Genomic DNA, 16,813 nt, shown 5'->3' with positions numbered 1-16,813 from the left:
TGTGTTTGATTGCCTGTTTATAGCCAAGCAGTTATCCCAGGACTTGCCTGTCTCCTCTGGAGAGTTTCCACAGAGTGCGTTCCAAGGCTGGGAGCTAATTTTTGATTAATTAAATCAAACATGTCGGCAGCTCATTCCAAGTATTACACGATTTCCATGCTGCTTATGCATGAGGCTCTCTAGCAGCGGCAGATTATGGGCAAACCCAATTAGAGCAACACAATTCGCAGCATCAGGTACGTTTTGCCCTGAAGGTACTCTCTATAACCAATTAGGATTTGTCACACAGTCAAAGCTTTAACGTGTAACAAAATGCAGCAATTCTCTGGCAGAAGATTTAAGCAGGTTTCACTTGTCATATTTAGTCTAAAAAGAAAGGGAAACAAACAAAAGATTAGGCTCCATGAGTACCATGGCTAATCATTCTGGTTCTCAGATCAAATTAAGACGGTGTGACAACTGTGTGACTGTGTGATGAGTTACAATTGTGAACCAAGATTAAGAAACAAAGCACTCTCGGTAAGGAGCATGTGCACGCAGACCTGGGAAAGTATACGTAAGAGAGAGCAAGCGTGGGTACGAGTGATTTTTTTTTTTTTCCACCAGAAATAATGCTTTTCAAAAAATGAAAACCTGGAGCTCTATACGACATATTTTTCTGAAAGATGCTATAGTTGCTTTTTTTCACAAGCTCTGGCCTTAAAAATCAAGAAAGAATACATTCAAATCAAGTCAGAGGCATGCAGCCCCGACTTTGGACATCCAAGCCAGCAGGGGGCAACTGTTACTCATAAATATCTGGATGCTGGATAGGTTACCGTTTCACTATTTCAAACATTTTTAGATTTGGTGGGAGCAGTCTGTCACTATTGAATACGTATCAGTTTGTACTCACCTTGCAGACATTCTGTGGCCGCTTTGACAACTGCAAATTGAATGTAATTTTCTATAATCTTATTAAAAGATTATTTGGTTATGTGACTCTAATCTATAATGTATACCAGCAGGAGGTCATATGTAATTATTCACGTTTGATCAGATTTTTTAGGCATGAACTGGCCCAAGAAGGGATTACGAACATAATCTGTTAAAAATAAAAAAAAAAATAAAAAGTCTTCAGAAAATATCTTATTATCAAGTTAAAGTAAATAGGAGATTTGAGCATATTTATTTCTAGAATTCCAAACAACCCCATTAAACTAAAAAAAAAAAAACTAACCTGGGACCTCGGGGGGATTGCAATCCACTTTAAACCAACAAAGATTGAACTGGTGCTTTAAAAATAATTGATGATAAAAATTGTATTCTTTAGGTCAACATTTACAATAAATATTTTACAGAATTGACAATAGGACTGAATACCTACAGAACATTTTTGCTTATGGTTTGATAGTTATGTTGCATCTCATAAAGCATATTTATTCCTGTACAAATTTGGATCCATTTTGAATTTAAAACTCAGAGGTCAAATACCTTCCCTGAGGATTGCGTTGGCACCTACCCTGTACTTTTCTACACCCTCTTATGCACTCTGATCCACTTCCCTTCCCTTTATATCTGCACTGCCACCCAAGCACCTCTGACAGAACCTTCCATGTAGCTTATTGTTAGCTTGACATTGATTGCAATGTTATATCCATATTTGTAGGTCGCCTTTAAAAGTGTCTACCAGATGCATAAACATTATTTAATTTGCAAGCCAACACATGTATGTAGTGCTGATTAGATGCCAAAAAGGCAAAAAAGGGATTTGTAGGGTACCTGAAGGACAACAACCAATACAGTTAGTGCCTGCTGAGGCAAAATGACAGACTTTAAAAATGTCAGGATGTCCCCTTGAGGAGACAGCTGAATGAGCGGGGGGGAAAAAGAGAGTGGAAAAAAAGAAACAAGAAAAAAAATGTGGTTTTGTCATTTTTGTCACATGGGCTTGGCACGGTTTCACAAGGTTAACATGCCAGGAAATATAAATCAAAGAAAATTGGGGCTTCCTGTCACATCTGTATACATCAAGTAGAAAATGTCTGAGTGGCTTCACCACTGCTCGACGGTAACCGTTCCGGAGGCAAATTGCCATCTAATCTAACTCTTAAGATTGGACACTTCAAACAGCACAAGAGGCTACGGAGCCCTATCAGTTTTTTCCAAGTGATATGAAGGTAAAAGCAAGGGTGCAAAAGGATATTATTGTGCAATAATTATTCAAACATTCAACAGCAGGATGCTCTATAAATATTCACAAGGCATAGGAGGGGAGATGGAAATCAATTCAATAAGCCACCATGGCTGTTTATCTGCTTCTCAACTGTGGTGGTGACTAATTGAATCAAGAATAATATAAACAGGATGGAAATCAAAATTAAAAAATGCCCTTCACAACAATATTGCAAGGAGAGACTGTATCTAACATATATGCATCAGATGAATAGGAATAAATTTGCATGCTGCAATGGCGGAAGCAATGCATAGCAAAAATGTGTGAACAGGGAAAGAAATATACAGCTCTGGCAAAAAATTAGGAGACCTTGGCCCTGAATCCCATTGAAAACCTCATGGTTATTCCACCAAAGATTGATTTTCAAACTCTTCCTGAGTTACAACATTAGTATTGTTGTTTCTACATGAATATGAACTTGTTTTCTTTGCATTACTTGAGGTCTGAAAGCACAGCATTTTTTTCATTATTTTGAGCTTTAGTCATTTTTTCTGCAAGTGAATGCTAAATTGTTGATTGGAATTTCAGAGACATTGTCAATAGTTCATAGAAGAACAATGTTCATTTTACTCAAACATAAACCTATGAAAAGAAACTGATAATGTTAAGTAGTTTTCTTAATTTTTTTCCAGAGCTTTATAGATATACATGTATCAGCCATAGCCTTGATTGTCCTGCAGTCATAACACTTAGTCTACTGACTCAACAAGTAGATACAGCAGATATTTTGATGTTGTAATTAAGTAACTCTGTATTCGCGGTATTTCAAAAAGTCTGTTCTGTGACTTGACATGAATTATTAAATACTTTTTCTAATTTGAGAAGATGGATGTTGAACGTGGGTCCAGTACATACGTCCAGATTTATGTAGGTAACGGCCACAAAATGGCAGACAAGAAAGACATGTATAAGATACAGAAGGACATCAAGTATGAACATAAGAGGGAACCTACTCTCTGTTCAAGATCTATTTTGGATCTGCTACAGAAAGAGGACTCTGAACATTGCCAGAGACTCTTTATACCGTGTTCATTAACTTTCTGAAGTGCTTCCATCAGAAACTAAATATTTAAAAAGAATCATCTTAATGTTGCACATCTTTCTGTCTTCATCTGTTTAAATGCTGACCTGCTGTTAAAATAATCCACCTTAAATTACCAAAGCTTTACATATTTTAAGTGTTGCCATGTTTTTGCTATAATAAATGTCCATAAACATTAAAATTAACTTGGAGGACACAGTTTACTTGTTACAATCCCCTCAGGGTAAACCCAGAGCTGTATTTGACAAGTCATTAACGATGATAGGAGCAGCATTTGCTTTCAGCTGTTTGCAGCAGTCATCCCCCCCCCTCATCTCCCACCCCTCCTCCTCACCCCATGCAAGTTTACCTAACAAATCCAGCCTCTGCACTGCAGTTAATAAGTATTGATTATTCTGGGCGAAGCGGCATAATCAGTCTGAACCCAACAGTAAATCCCGGTCTGCAGTTTTCGACAGCTTTGACAAGTGAGCTGTCACACGGAGGGTCAGAGTTTTACTGTTAAATTAGAAGTTACACACCAGCTGCTCTTATACTGAGCCATGAGCTTCATCACAACTGTTAGATTTAGCAACAGTTGAAAAATTTCAGAAAAATATGAGAAACTGGTTTTTAGTTATGAAAACTTAACTTTTATCTAAAGTCTGTTCTGAATTAGAAAAGAAATCTTCAAACTGAAATTTACAGCAAAAGCCCTTTGATGTGAAGCAGCATGTCTAAAAATAATATTAACTTTGTCATAAACTCAGTTTCCTGCAAAAGTTAACAAAAACCCCTTCTTTCCCCGATGATTTATTTTTCTTTACAAATCTCGAGTGCATGTGCAGTGATTTTAAGTGTATACAGTCGCAATTTTTCTATGCCACGCTGATTAACCACTGCTCACTGAGCTGTTAATCATCAGGGTCACATGAAATTGTGCTCCATTTTTTGGCTTCACACACATAGCATTAAGGAGTAAATGATTTATTGACTACTTAATATAATATAGTTTCAGTGGCGCTAACAGTTTGACTTTCTTTCCAGAGACAAGACTAAGCTGTCTGCAGGTTACAACTTTAAAATCAACACAGCGCCTCAACATGTGGGGGAACTATCCAAACTCAAGTATTCAAGTCTGAGTCTTTTTAAAAGGTTTTTATGGAAATTGAGTATTTCCAACTTACATTACAAGAAAAACCTAAAATTGCTTTGTGATGCAGAGAATCCAGATTGACCGAACAGAGGTGTTGAATTTAACCAGGGCAAGCACCCTTTGAAAAGAAAACACAAACAGACTACAGATGGCAATACAGTAAAGATTGCCATGTCTGTTAGACTTCAAGTCAGAAAAAAAAATTCCGTAAGGATGCCAGTAAAAATACCACAATTTCCATTTTAAGAGTTCTGAAACAGGTGTTGGGGAGGACAGCGTCAAATAAAATGAAACAACATAAACAGCCCTCCCTTGAGAACAGGACCTCATGTCTCAGTGATATTTAGCTGTATAAATATGAAGAAATATAACTCCACTAACATTCAAATGGCTAAATTACCAAGAGAAAAAGGAGGATTGTTCCACCCACTGCTTCCGTCTTTACCCTCCTCTTCCTCTTAGCAGGGGGCTTTTACACCCACTGCCTTTTCCCCTGTCCCAGCTTAATTGCAGAAGGGATGTAGAGTAGACTGGACAGACACTGAAAGATTAGCAATCTAATCTGATGGACAGAATGTGTCTGCACGAAATCACAATAAATCCAATTCTTGCTCACTCAGGAGAGGCATGGATTGAGATAAATATATAAATAAATACACAATAAATATAAACTTGCTACGCTTTGCCTCAATCATGCTTTTAGCATTAGGTAAACATCTCAACATCTGAAGCAAATACACCCACGCAGATCTATATGGTATTGTACATAAATGCTGTATGAAAACCTAGCTGTTGCATAAGAACATCTTTAGCATTATTATCTATTAAACTATGTAATATCTAGATTTATTTTGACTAACAGAGCAGAACATATTTCAGTTGGATTTGGTATAATCTAAGCTGCAGAATATCTATGCAATTTAGAAAACATAGAACTAGCCTCATTATCTGTGATCTAATGCCCTAGAGGGTTTTCACTCTGAAGCCCTGAGGTAGAGATATACAAATTATAAACTCAAACCTAAGGAACAGCTTCTATGCAGAAGAAAGTAAAACACCCAAACTGTCTATCTTTGCAAAGTTTTAGATGTATTTGTACCTACCATTCAAATAATTTTCCCCATTCATCACAAAGTGTGGTCCTACTCAGCTCTGACAAATAGGTTATTTCACAGCTGCTTTCATGACTATTTAATTACAACTGTAGCACCATATTTATCACACCTACACCAAGCTTCCTAACAATCTGCAGAATTTTGCTTTATGTGGATTCAGCCCTACTGTGGAGAAGAAATATGCCATCAGTATTTTCATTCTGCTCTGGTGCGATCTAATTTTTTTGTGCTTTTAACTGATCACAGTGGGACTTTGAAGCTGACATTTGATTTTTTGGTGCGTGTGTGTGTGAACTATGCTGAGCTTAATATAATACTCTAAACCCAATGAACTACAACTTGGACTTGTTCCTCCTCTGCATTCTCCTCATCACTACATAACATGCCAGGACTCTGGCAGCATGACAAATACACTTTGCATTTGACCTGCGGCCTGAAAAAAGTGCATCATTTTTGTTTTTCCAGCAATATTTCTGTGCAGATATTTAGGCAGGTCATTTATCTGTCACTCAGCAGCATAGAAGAAATTTTTTGTACGTTTTTTCCACTGCCCTTTTTCTTGAGAGGTTTTTGTTTGAAGCAATGGTCAATGTTCTAGAACCACGATTCCCATACTTTTCCCCGACAGTTTGAGAACCACATTCGTGGCTCACAAGTAGAGAAGTTTGCACTTGGGGCTTAATAAGCTGTGCTGAAATTCACTTTTTATAGTTTCAGTTATTTGTTTAATGGAAATGTTGACGGCTCAGTGACAGTTGAATTAAAAAATCTTGAGAGTGGGTGTAGCATAGAGATGCTTGTGTCAAAAAATGAGCCGTCTCAGCTTTTATCTACAGATTTTAGGAAATTTTTGGCACCAAAACGCACACAGTTCATAACAGCAACTGTTCCTCTAAATTGACAGAATCAGTAGAAGGTATCATCACAGCCATGGCTGCATTTAACATCTTACCTTGCCAAGCTAAATTGATTTTGAGATCAATAAATCCCAAATAAAAAAATTTAATCTTTCTATTACAGATACATTAGTGGAAGATAGAAGGGATGAGAGTGGAGAGGAAAATCTAGTTTTTTGCTTAATGGATTTTGTAAAAGCCCTTTTGCCCTGAAATTTTGACGGCTTCTTGTTGTTTATAATTTCCAGGTTTAGAACGTGAAACACAGGACTGTTCCAAACTATAAGTATTACATTTTGAACTCAAATGAAAGACAAAACAAACAACAAAAAAATGAAACGGAAGAAATATCAGTCATATTCATGCACTACTGATAAATCTTATAGAAAATTTGGCCATTTAATTATCTTACTTGCAACACATACAAGTGAAACAAGATACTCCGTGCCTCGCACATTGTCATTGTTGATGGAGGGCAGGAGCATTGATTCTGTTTCTGCTGGTTCATCGCAAGCAGGCTGAAGCAGCACTTTCACTTAAATAGTAATCACAGAGATGGAGAAGTGTGGGGTGCCATATATCACTGGAGGACATGCATTAAGTCCAGAGAGATGGAGCCATGCATGCCAACAGAGAAATGGAAGTGGGGTGGAGCAGGAGGCTATGCGAGTCAGCAGCATGCCTGATAAGGGTGCATTCTTGGGGGCACGCGGAAGAAATTGCCATGGTTCTGCCTTGTGATAGATGATTGGATGGATCACAGGAAGGCCAAGGCTATGAGCAAAAGATTTAGAGTGCTTATTTGTAATTAGTTGAAGATTTGCAGGATCGCTGGTAGGATCTACCCTAAAGTCTAGGCCAAACAGGCCCTTAAAATAGCCCTGAAGAAATTCTTCATCTTTAAGGTTTTCTGTACAACAAAACCACCCTGTTAATTTACTCATTTCTCCAATACAATAATTTTGCATTCATATAAATATGTATCTTTTAAAAGGCATCAAAGCAAACTAAACATTGTTTGTTTCCTTCGAATAGATAAAAAGAAAGATATTTGAACTTTTACATTTTAATGAGATTGTGAAAATCTTTAGTCTAAGACTTAAAAGTGCTGGACATCCAGGGTTTCTGTGTTTAGCTTTGCCTCTTTTCTACATAGAGTTATTGACAGGGCTATTAAGGTAATTGACTGTGTGTGTTATCCTTGATTTTTTTTTTTTCCCCCTCACAGAAAGTATTGCTGGCACAGTGTTTTAGTTTATTTTCTCTTCAATAGAACACACTCCTGGCCTATTCATTCAATGTTTATCTTTGTTTCTTTTCTGGATGTTGTTATTAAGAAAGCTACTGCTGAAATTAACAGAACTATTTTTGCCATTTGGTTTGGGTAATTCTATTAGTACCAGTGACACCAAAACATTTGGATTTAGCTGCATCTCTTTCCATGATGGAGCTATTGCTGACATTAACATTAATAACTTTCCTTGTTGTTCTCTCAAAGAAAGTACTCTCGGTGTTTCAGTTGAGCTGAAACACAGAGAGTGTGTTTAATGCAGTGGGTGAAAGAGGTACTAAATTTGTGTGCTCTTGTTTTTGTGTTTTCCTTACAGAACGTACCCCTGGTCCCGTGCTTCTGTGTTTACGTCCAAACTGATTTAAACTGAATTTGGACCCAATTTAATTCTGTGCATGTGGATATCAGTGGGACCTCTTTTCACTAAGTACCTTTTAGGTTTGTGCTATATACACAAATTGAACTGAAAACATGAATTACATATAAAAGATATGTTGTTCATACCTTTCTCTTCTTGAAGGCCTGCCGTGCAAGGTAGCCTCTACAGGAAGCTTGGAACAGAGTTAGATTACGCTTGGTCTGCTCATCCCGCTGTTCCTCCAGCTTAGCCAAAATCCCGGCTCTGAAAAACAACTGGAGAAAGAAACAATGTCACACAAACGCATATTAGCAAAAAGGAAACATTATTGAGAGATCACTCGGTGCTTACTTCAGCCAAGAGAAAATTAGAGTAAGCGGCATGCTTTAAAGCAAAGCACAGCAGCAAAGTTAAAACAAAGGTGAGTTGAAAAACTAAATAAACGCACTGAAGCAAAGAAATCAATAAGAAGATGTGTAATCCACAGACATAAGAGCTTTATCCGAATGATAAAGGAGAGATTAAGTTATTATCTTGGACAATCAGCATGGTCTGTTTTTAATCTAGGCCAAAGGTGGAACACAGTTTAACAGGCTCTGGGCTCCTCTATACTTCAAAGGATCAAGTACTGCCAATGGCAAGAAAGTGTTTACAGTAAAAAAAATTTTGTACTCTACACATGTAAAAATGCTTCAAAGGTAACAAATCAGAATGTGGTTTGGGAAATGTAAAAATTGGAGGAGCAATGTATTTGGTTAAAACAGAGAATACTATGCTTTAATTTGGGTCAACAGTTGGGCGGAAATTTACCATCCATCATTAGATGCATGCAGTACTATGCAAAATGCGGGAGGCTAAGCTGTTCTTCTACACAGAGCTATCTCTGAAGGCAGATTTTATCCTGCGCAGAGCTTTGAATCCACTGCTGGAAGCCTGTTTGGGGCTGGCGTAATTGGCATGCAAGTGAGACAGGTTGCTATGACGCCAACGACATGCTTTGTGAATGGCCAACTGAGCCTTTTTGAATTGTGGTGCCCAATGTAAGGCTGCCTCCAAACCCTTCCTCTCTTATATGCTTACAAAGAGTGGCGACATTTGTGGTTTTTTTATATTATTGTTTCTCTTGTATTTCAGTCTTAGCTGAGAGCTACTTTCTAGCTGATAGCTTAGAAACCGAGGTCCAATCCTATGTTTACGGTGGGTGTCTGTACGAGGGTCATGGTGCAAAAACAGTAGGAAGAATTTGCTGTAACGACCAGAAACAAAGGAGAGAATTACTGTCTTGCTGTCAGCGAGTGAAGAAGAGTCTCTTGGGTAGCTAGTGGCAAAAAAAGGTGAGATGAAGGGACACGGCTTGGCAGCATTCCATAAAAAGAACAGCAAAGACCTCTCAAAGAGGGACAGGTGTAATGAAAGGCACACTTCCCAGGAAAGCAAGTGTCATTCACCAAAAAAAAATAAAAAATGTTGTGCAGCAGCTTTGTTGTTAAGGTTTAAAGAGGAAAGGAACTGGTAGTGATTCAAAGCAAAAGGTTTGCGCAGGAACATTAAACTGGCTTGTTTTCTTACTCACCCTACTCAGACCCATGTGGTAGCTGCTCTTCTCCAAATCCAGAGACTCCAACAGCTCCTCCACAGCCTGGGTAAAGATGTACAAAAACATCGATATCTCCATGTTTGGATGCAGGAAGATTAATTACAGACAATACAATAAGACAGTGATCTACCCACAAGCCTATAAATTAGAAGTAAAAGACAGTTTTCTTTCTTCTGTCACAACTGGATTTAGTTTGGATTAAAGTCAACAAGCATGAGAAAAAAAAAAAAAAAAAACACATTTGGCTCCAAGAACCTCCAAAAACTAATTATAACCTGTCGCTCTGAGTCCACCTGCTCCTGGCTTACACAACATGACCCCCGGTATTTCTTGGCCCCACTGAGACTGAGTGCACACATCCAGCACAGAAGCACACCATGAGCCCAGTCTCTGAGACTCCCTCTGCCCTGTCCATCTACTAGCTGATGTGCACTGAAGTTGTATTGTTGTCTCAGCTCTTTCACTCTGTATTTGAGCCTCCAGTCTCAAAGACTACATCTAGATTACACTAGCAGAGGTTCTCCGTGAGTACTGAGGGGCTTTTGTTCACCGGTGTTTCTACAGAAACTCACCCCTCACACAAAAACAGAGAAAAACAGTATTACTCTTCCCGTAACCTTGGTGCTTCATGCTTTCTCTCTCTCTCTCTCTCAATTTTTTTCTAGAAGACAACTTTGTTGATTTCATGTGAAACGTTCTCCCGTTTCTACTTAAAAATAACCTAAATATATTATATTTTACTAAACATAAATATATATAAATATTTTACTAAAGAAAATATAACTCTCCAAGCTAACCTTGCCTTATTAGGTGATTCATTTATTATGGTTAACTGCATTTTTTTTGTTCAGCTTCACGGGCTATAATTATCACCTGGTTTATAGAATTATGAAATCCCTTAAACAGCATTGGTCGAATAAAATGAAGTACCCAAAAGTAATCTCTAAATACAACATGTTCGTCGTTCTAGAGAAATTTGTTCTGTAGAAATTAATATCAGCCTGGAAGGGGTTAGAAAGCCATCTCTAAGAGTTTAAGACTTTGATGGATGATTGTTGGAGACATTATCCAAAGTGGAAAACATAGATCAGTGCTGAAACTTCACATAAGTAGCTCATGCAGCAAAATTATCCCAAGGACAAGTCGACTATTTATTCACAAATAAAGTTTGCACTCCAAATCGCACCTGCTTTATCTAATAAACAGTCGCCATAATGGTTCTCAAGACATTTTGAAAAATACACCGTGGACTAACAAGAAAAAAGTGAAAGTTTGAGGAAGGCGTTGATCCTGATAGATTTTGTCAAAACATCATTTCGCCAAAATAACAGTACACTACAGTCCAGCATGATTGTGGTAGTGTGATGGCTTGAGGGTACCTGCTATTTTTGGACCTAAATAACATGATCTCATTGATGGAATCTTAAATTCTGCTCTTTACTAGAATTTCCTGAAGGAAATCAGTTCAGAACCCTAAGCACAAGTCTACTTAAGCAATGGAACAGACGCACACGACAAAGTGCATTGGCTCAAAGAAATAAAATAAAATGATCGAAGTCTGGACTTAATCTACTGAGATGCTGAGGTGGGACAAAAATAAATAAATGCATTCATGATTGAAACAAATCAATTCTGCAAAGAACAGTAGGTCAAAATTCTTCTAGAGCATTGACAGTAATGAGATATAGGGGGCAATTAATATTTCACATAAGTCATCTTTGATTTGGATACTCTTGGGTTATGTTTGTACAATTATAAAATTAATATCAAGACCTGAAATACTTAAGTCTAAAAAAAACAACAAAAGAGGGAAAAAGTCTCTGGCAGGTCTATGCTACAAGAGATGGAATACATTCGTCGATAAATACTAATTCAATTTTACACAGAAATCTACAATGAAAAATACACCTGAAAAGAAAAGCTGCAGTAGGCGAGCAGAGACGCATATCCCTCTCCAGACAGCCTAAGCATCACAGTTGCAACTGGCCAAATTTTTCTAGCTTTGACTGCAGTAAAAAACACTCCCCGAGCAGCAATTCTAATCTCCCCTATTTCACGAGTGAGACGCCGATGAGGTTAAGCTGATTGGGTTCTTGCTATGGCTCTGATGAACGCCCATTTCTCCGTCCCTCGGCTGCTGACAAATCAGAGGGCAGATGTAATGAAGTCGTCTCCTCACAACATCAATCTTCACCGGGCTTGGCCACCAGTGGAGCTGTACATTTCAGCCCCCACACACTCCCACTCCCACACCCTTTCTTTTGCTGAGTGACTTACTCTCTTCTCATCCTTCACGATGTAATTCCTCCCATGTTTCTTGGTGAGGTGCGGAGCCAGCACATCAAAGCGCCGTCGGAACTCAGAAAACACCATGTGATCGGGGTAACCTGCGAAAAGTCGTGTCAGAGAACTTTATGCTCTGCAAATATTTGTGGAGAGCTGTGATCATTCATAGATGACCTTCTGACAGGAAAAAAATAAATTCAGCTACTTTTTTTTTTTTTCAATGCACATGTACAAGCAGGCCTGGATTGCAATACCGCTCACTATGTATCAGATTTAAGCAGCTTCTTCACCTTGCCTGTAGATCCGTAGGGCATCGAGCAGCTTGGATCCACGTATTTGAGCACGAAGCAAGGCTACATCCAGCTGCATTAAGCCAGGATCTCCACTCTCCCCCTGAGCCTCGGATTCCCCGCCTTTGAACAGGGATCCACTAAGAGCCTTTAGAGCATCTGCCTTAGGCAATATGCAATGAACAAAGTGAATCCTAGACCTCCGCAATGTGTCAAGAAGGGCATCCTATAAAAGAAAGGGCAAGATTAGGATTTCTTGTGCAAACATTCGGAAACATCCATTAGTGTAATGTGCCTTGAAAAACCATTTGCATCGTCAGTGGTTTTGCTCAGACTTGTCATGTAAAAAGCACAAACATTACTGTATTTTATTCAAAAATATGCTTTCTAAACATCCTACAGCAGAGGTGTGAAACTCATTTTCATTTTGAGCCACATCAAGATCATGAATGTTCTCCAAAGGCTGGTTGTGCCAGAAAGTATTGATGAAATCCAAAAACAAACTGTAGAAATATTACGTAGTACATATTTCTACGTGAATGTCAGTTAATAACTGTTTCTTAAAAGTAAATCATATTGAAGATATTTTCTTTCTGATCCGTCCCTCCAGGATTGCACGACTGTTTTTATTTTTTGCAATAAAATCACAGATTTTTGTGAAACTAATTCAGAAATATTTGCAAGAAATTTTGCAATAATGGACATCAAGTAAGGCTGAGGCAGTGATGTAGTAGTAAGAAATACTGACACCTGCAGGTGGGAGTTGGCGTTATTTAAGTCCAATGTTTTTGACCATTTTATCCCCGAAGAATTTGCAATAAACTCACAAATATGCAAAATGTCTGGTTTTTCTCTTGATTTCAAGTGAATTTTTGTGACCACAAAATCGCAAAAACCAAAGGAGCTGATTGATGTAATCTGGCAATATACAGATAAAAACTGATTTAACTGATAAAGTAATATGTAAAAAAATAACTGTTATCTTGAAGGTTTTATTTATGCATCCCTCTGTAATCTGGAGGGCCACATAAGAAGCTGTGACGGGCCAGATTTGGCCTCTGGATCTCGAGTTTGACATGTGTTTTATAGATATAGTTTGCAGAACCACATTTAAATACAATTGTACATACAATTGACAAGTTCTTTGAAATCTGCTTCTAACACCTCTGCACATCTAAAGACTCAAGATTTTGTAAAATAGTCAAAGCTTAGTCAGACTAGATGGGTGTACCAATGGGAATACATTTTAAAATCTAGCCCCAGGTTGGTTTTCGGTCTGGATTTTGAATAGGCCATTCAAATACATGACTATGCTTTGATCAACTGTTCCATTATATCTCTGGCTGTATGTTTCGGATCATCGCGCTGCAGGGAGGTGAACTTCTGCCTCAGTCAAGTCTTTTCCAGCCTTTAACAGATTTTCTTCCAGAACTGCTCTGTATTTCGCACCTTTCAGCTTCCCATCAATTGTGACCGGCTTCCCTGCAAGATGCCTCCACCCCCATATTTCACCATGAACATGATGTGTTCATAGTTTTCTGCAGTCTCATACCACAATCAAACGTATTTTCAAGTTTGTGGTTAGAATGTGACGAAATAAATCATAAATGGAAGTAGAAACATGTATTAATTTCATAATTTTTTAAAGGAAGAACTGATTAAATTTAAAAGAATCAGTCAAAATTTTAACTATTCTCCCAATAGTTAAAATTTTTATCTGAGCGTAGGTGCGTCAGTGTACACTCTACACTTCACTCTAAACCTAATATGAATTTCAATGTACACTTCTACAGCTCATTTTTCATCTGCAGAGAAACATGTATATTTCTTAGATAAAGTCTAAAAATATAGATCCAATAGAGATTCACTTCTGAGGTTAGATGGGTTGGAAGCTAACGCAGCTGCAGAGCCCAAGTCTATAAAAACAGCCAATATATCATTTTCCCTGGCTGCAGCTCAACTCCTGGCCTTCATTTCAACAGTTTTCTTTTAAGCTGCATTGTGCAATTTACGAACGCTCTAAGGCCCAAAGTAGGCTCCAAAATAAATCCTAAACAAGGTTACAAATATGAAGCACTTCATCCCTTCATATACCTTAAGCTCCCAGCTCAGTTCTAGAACCAAGTTAACACTGGAGAAAAAATGTTTTTAGCAGTTTATTTGTTCTCTCACCACTTGGAGTTTTATTTGGATGCACAAGGACTTCTTCTTGATTGCAGCAACTCCTGTACTGAAGGTCTTCCTCATGCTGGTAGCCCTGCGCAGGGACATGTTGGAAACACCCTCGAAACCGGCGACGGAACCGGACAGCACCACAGCGCCACCCGCCCGGCTTGTGAACAACGAGCTGATTATCTTCCTGCATGAGTAACATTTGGAAAGTCACCCACTGAAATCATGTTATATTTACATTTATTTGTATTCACCAAAGGTGGATTTTGCCTGCCAAGGTAAAGCCTACTTCTGGGAGTCCTGCAGCAGGTTCATTGCATTGGTAGACGCAGGGTTCTGTTTGGCGTAGGTCAACCACCCACAGGCGTCATACTCCACCCAGTCAGTGCCATGACTGTGGCCCAGCAGGAAATGATTTTCCTTCTCACTCCTCAAAAGGAAAGTGTGACCTGATGCAAGCATAAACGTCAGTGTTGGACTCCCAAAACACCGTTTGTACAAAAGCATAATGAGGGGGGGAAAAATATTGAAATGTTTTAAAAATGTAGGAAGTTATTTTTACTGCCTGCATGAAAAGTTTATCATAACAAGCAGATTCATCAGTTCTCAATTACTCTGCTATGTGCCATCTGTCGCCAACCTACACAAACATTACTAATACATGCATAATCACAGACAGTCTGCTCCCATTTTATGTGATTCAAGGGGCAATTTTACAAGCCGTGAGATGGAGCCAGCCGAGTCCTGGACGGCGGCCGACAACACAGCATACTGTTCCATGCAATGATTATTGTGTAAATATTCAATTATTTTAAAAATCAATAAATCAGGCAAAAACTGATGGCACCAGGATTCTAGCATTGCAAACGAATTTCATGGCTTTACCTTGCATCGCTGTGTTGTTGTTTATGTAGATGCAATAAATGTCCCTGGTCTGGACCACTTAGACTACAAAATAATGATGAATGGAAACCATAAACTCTCTGGCACCAAAATCTTTTACGTTGCCAACAAATTCTACATTAAATCACAAACATTGCTGTTGGACAGACTACAACTGATATAGTTGTTTGTGGATCACATTGACCCATCCATGTCGAATTAAGGTGAAATCTCCAGTGAATTTGCACCCACTCCTCCAATTTTTGAATATACTCCCAATCCAGTACATGAATCAAATGAGTGCCTCCTGATCAGGCCTCTGCAGAACTCAGCCATTTAATCCAGATTTTGTTGGCATAGGGATGCATCTAAAAATTGCAGGACAGTGGGGCGTACTTTCCTGTCTGCCTACTGTCGCAAAAATGCGAGCCACTAGAGCCGCAAAGACTTTTCGGAGAAAAAAAATGGAGAAAAAAAATAGATAAAACATTGCAGGACAGTGACTGTCAAAGGCTGAAGTTGGAAAGCCCTGATGTAAACAGTTTTGTTGTAGCTACAGTACAAGTTTGCTAATCTAGACTCCTGTTAAGTTAAACATTATGTGGCTGATAATTCATATACTCTGCTCACTTTAATATCTCAATGATGAGACATTTGGAACATTAAATACTTTCAACTTTGCAGCTATCACTAAGGTATAAATGCAAGGCAGCCATTTTGGATTTTTCGCTCATTTCTGCAACTAAAATGTTAGAAATTCCAACTGCCGAGTAAAAACAGAAGGCATAATTGAATCACGTTTTTCAAAGAAATGTCTGAACGAATTTGGACACTCCAAATTAAAAACTGTTCTACTGTGTGAGAGAAAATACAGCCCCAGATTAGTACTGGATAAAAACAAGACAAACTTTGCTGCAAAAAATATCCACAAGAAACTTTGTAGGGACATTACAACTATACTACGAAGATGTTTATTCATGTCCATTAGTATTATGCCTCAAGTTTTTTAGATTTTTCCTCTGGATGCAGCAGAATTTAATTTCCATTCAGTACATCACGAGCCAAACACAAAACCTTGCCAAAATGCTATTGGTGCTAACAGGTATTATTATTTAAGATAACATTTGCACATAATTTTATAGTTTAGCACAATTACTAAAAACTGAAACAATTATGATATTGATAACAATAATAGACTGGACCCTAAGCTGCTAAAACATTTACTCAGTACTTTAGTATTTCCACCAAATATTTTTTCACCCTTATCCGAGTAATTGTTTTTTGAAGGACAGCTTTTCACTTCTATCTGAGTAATATTAATTTGAAATAAGACTACTCAGGCTTGAGAATAATTTTTATTTTTCTCCTGACCTCTACTACTGTGATTCTCTGCATTTATAAACATGTTTCATTTCTGCATATGTCTAATTATCTCTGCAAACATCTTCAGATTTGTCTCATCAGATCTGTTTATTGCTCATTACTTTATGTTAAATGCTTTGCCACAACATTTCATGAGAGAAAAACTTCCTTT

At 38.1% G+C, this 16,813-nt stretch overlaps 1 protein-coding gene across 9 annotated transcripts in view; it reads right to left on the bottom strand.

Annotated features, from left to right (window-relative positions):
* LOC122844956 (unconventional myosin-XVIIIa-like) overlaps positions 1–16,813 on the bottom strand; it is an 83,569-nt gene that overhangs the window by 32,765 nt on the left and 33,991 nt on the right. For all 9 annotated transcript variants that reach the window (XM_044140842.1, XM_044140846.1, XM_044140837.1 and 6 more), the window contains 6 exons: positions 14,687–14,846; positions 14,398–14,584; positions 12,226–12,451; positions 11,927–12,036; positions 9,626–9,691; positions 8,199–8,327 (listed from right to left, as the gene is read on the bottom strand). In XM_044140842.1, coding sequence (XP_043996777.1) covers positions 8,199–8,327; positions 9,626–9,691; positions 11,927–12,036; positions 12,226–12,451; positions 14,398–14,584; positions 14,687–14,846 — 878 coding nt within the window. The remainder of the gene's footprint in view (positions 1–8,198; positions 8,328–9,625; positions 9,692–11,926; positions 12,037–12,225; positions 12,452–14,397; positions 14,585–14,686; positions 14,847–16,813) is intronic.

Source organism: Gambusia affinis, linkage group LG15 (genome assembly GCF_019740435.1).
Source record: "Gambusia affinis linkage group LG15, SWU_Gaff_1.0, whole genome shotgun sequence".
Lineage (NCBI taxonomy): Eukaryota > Metazoa > Chordata > Actinopteri > Cyprinodontiformes > Poeciliidae > Gambusia > Gambusia affinis.
The sequence above is the reverse complement of the archived record's forward strand: the minus strand, read 5'-3'. Positions and strand labels throughout refer to the sequence as shown.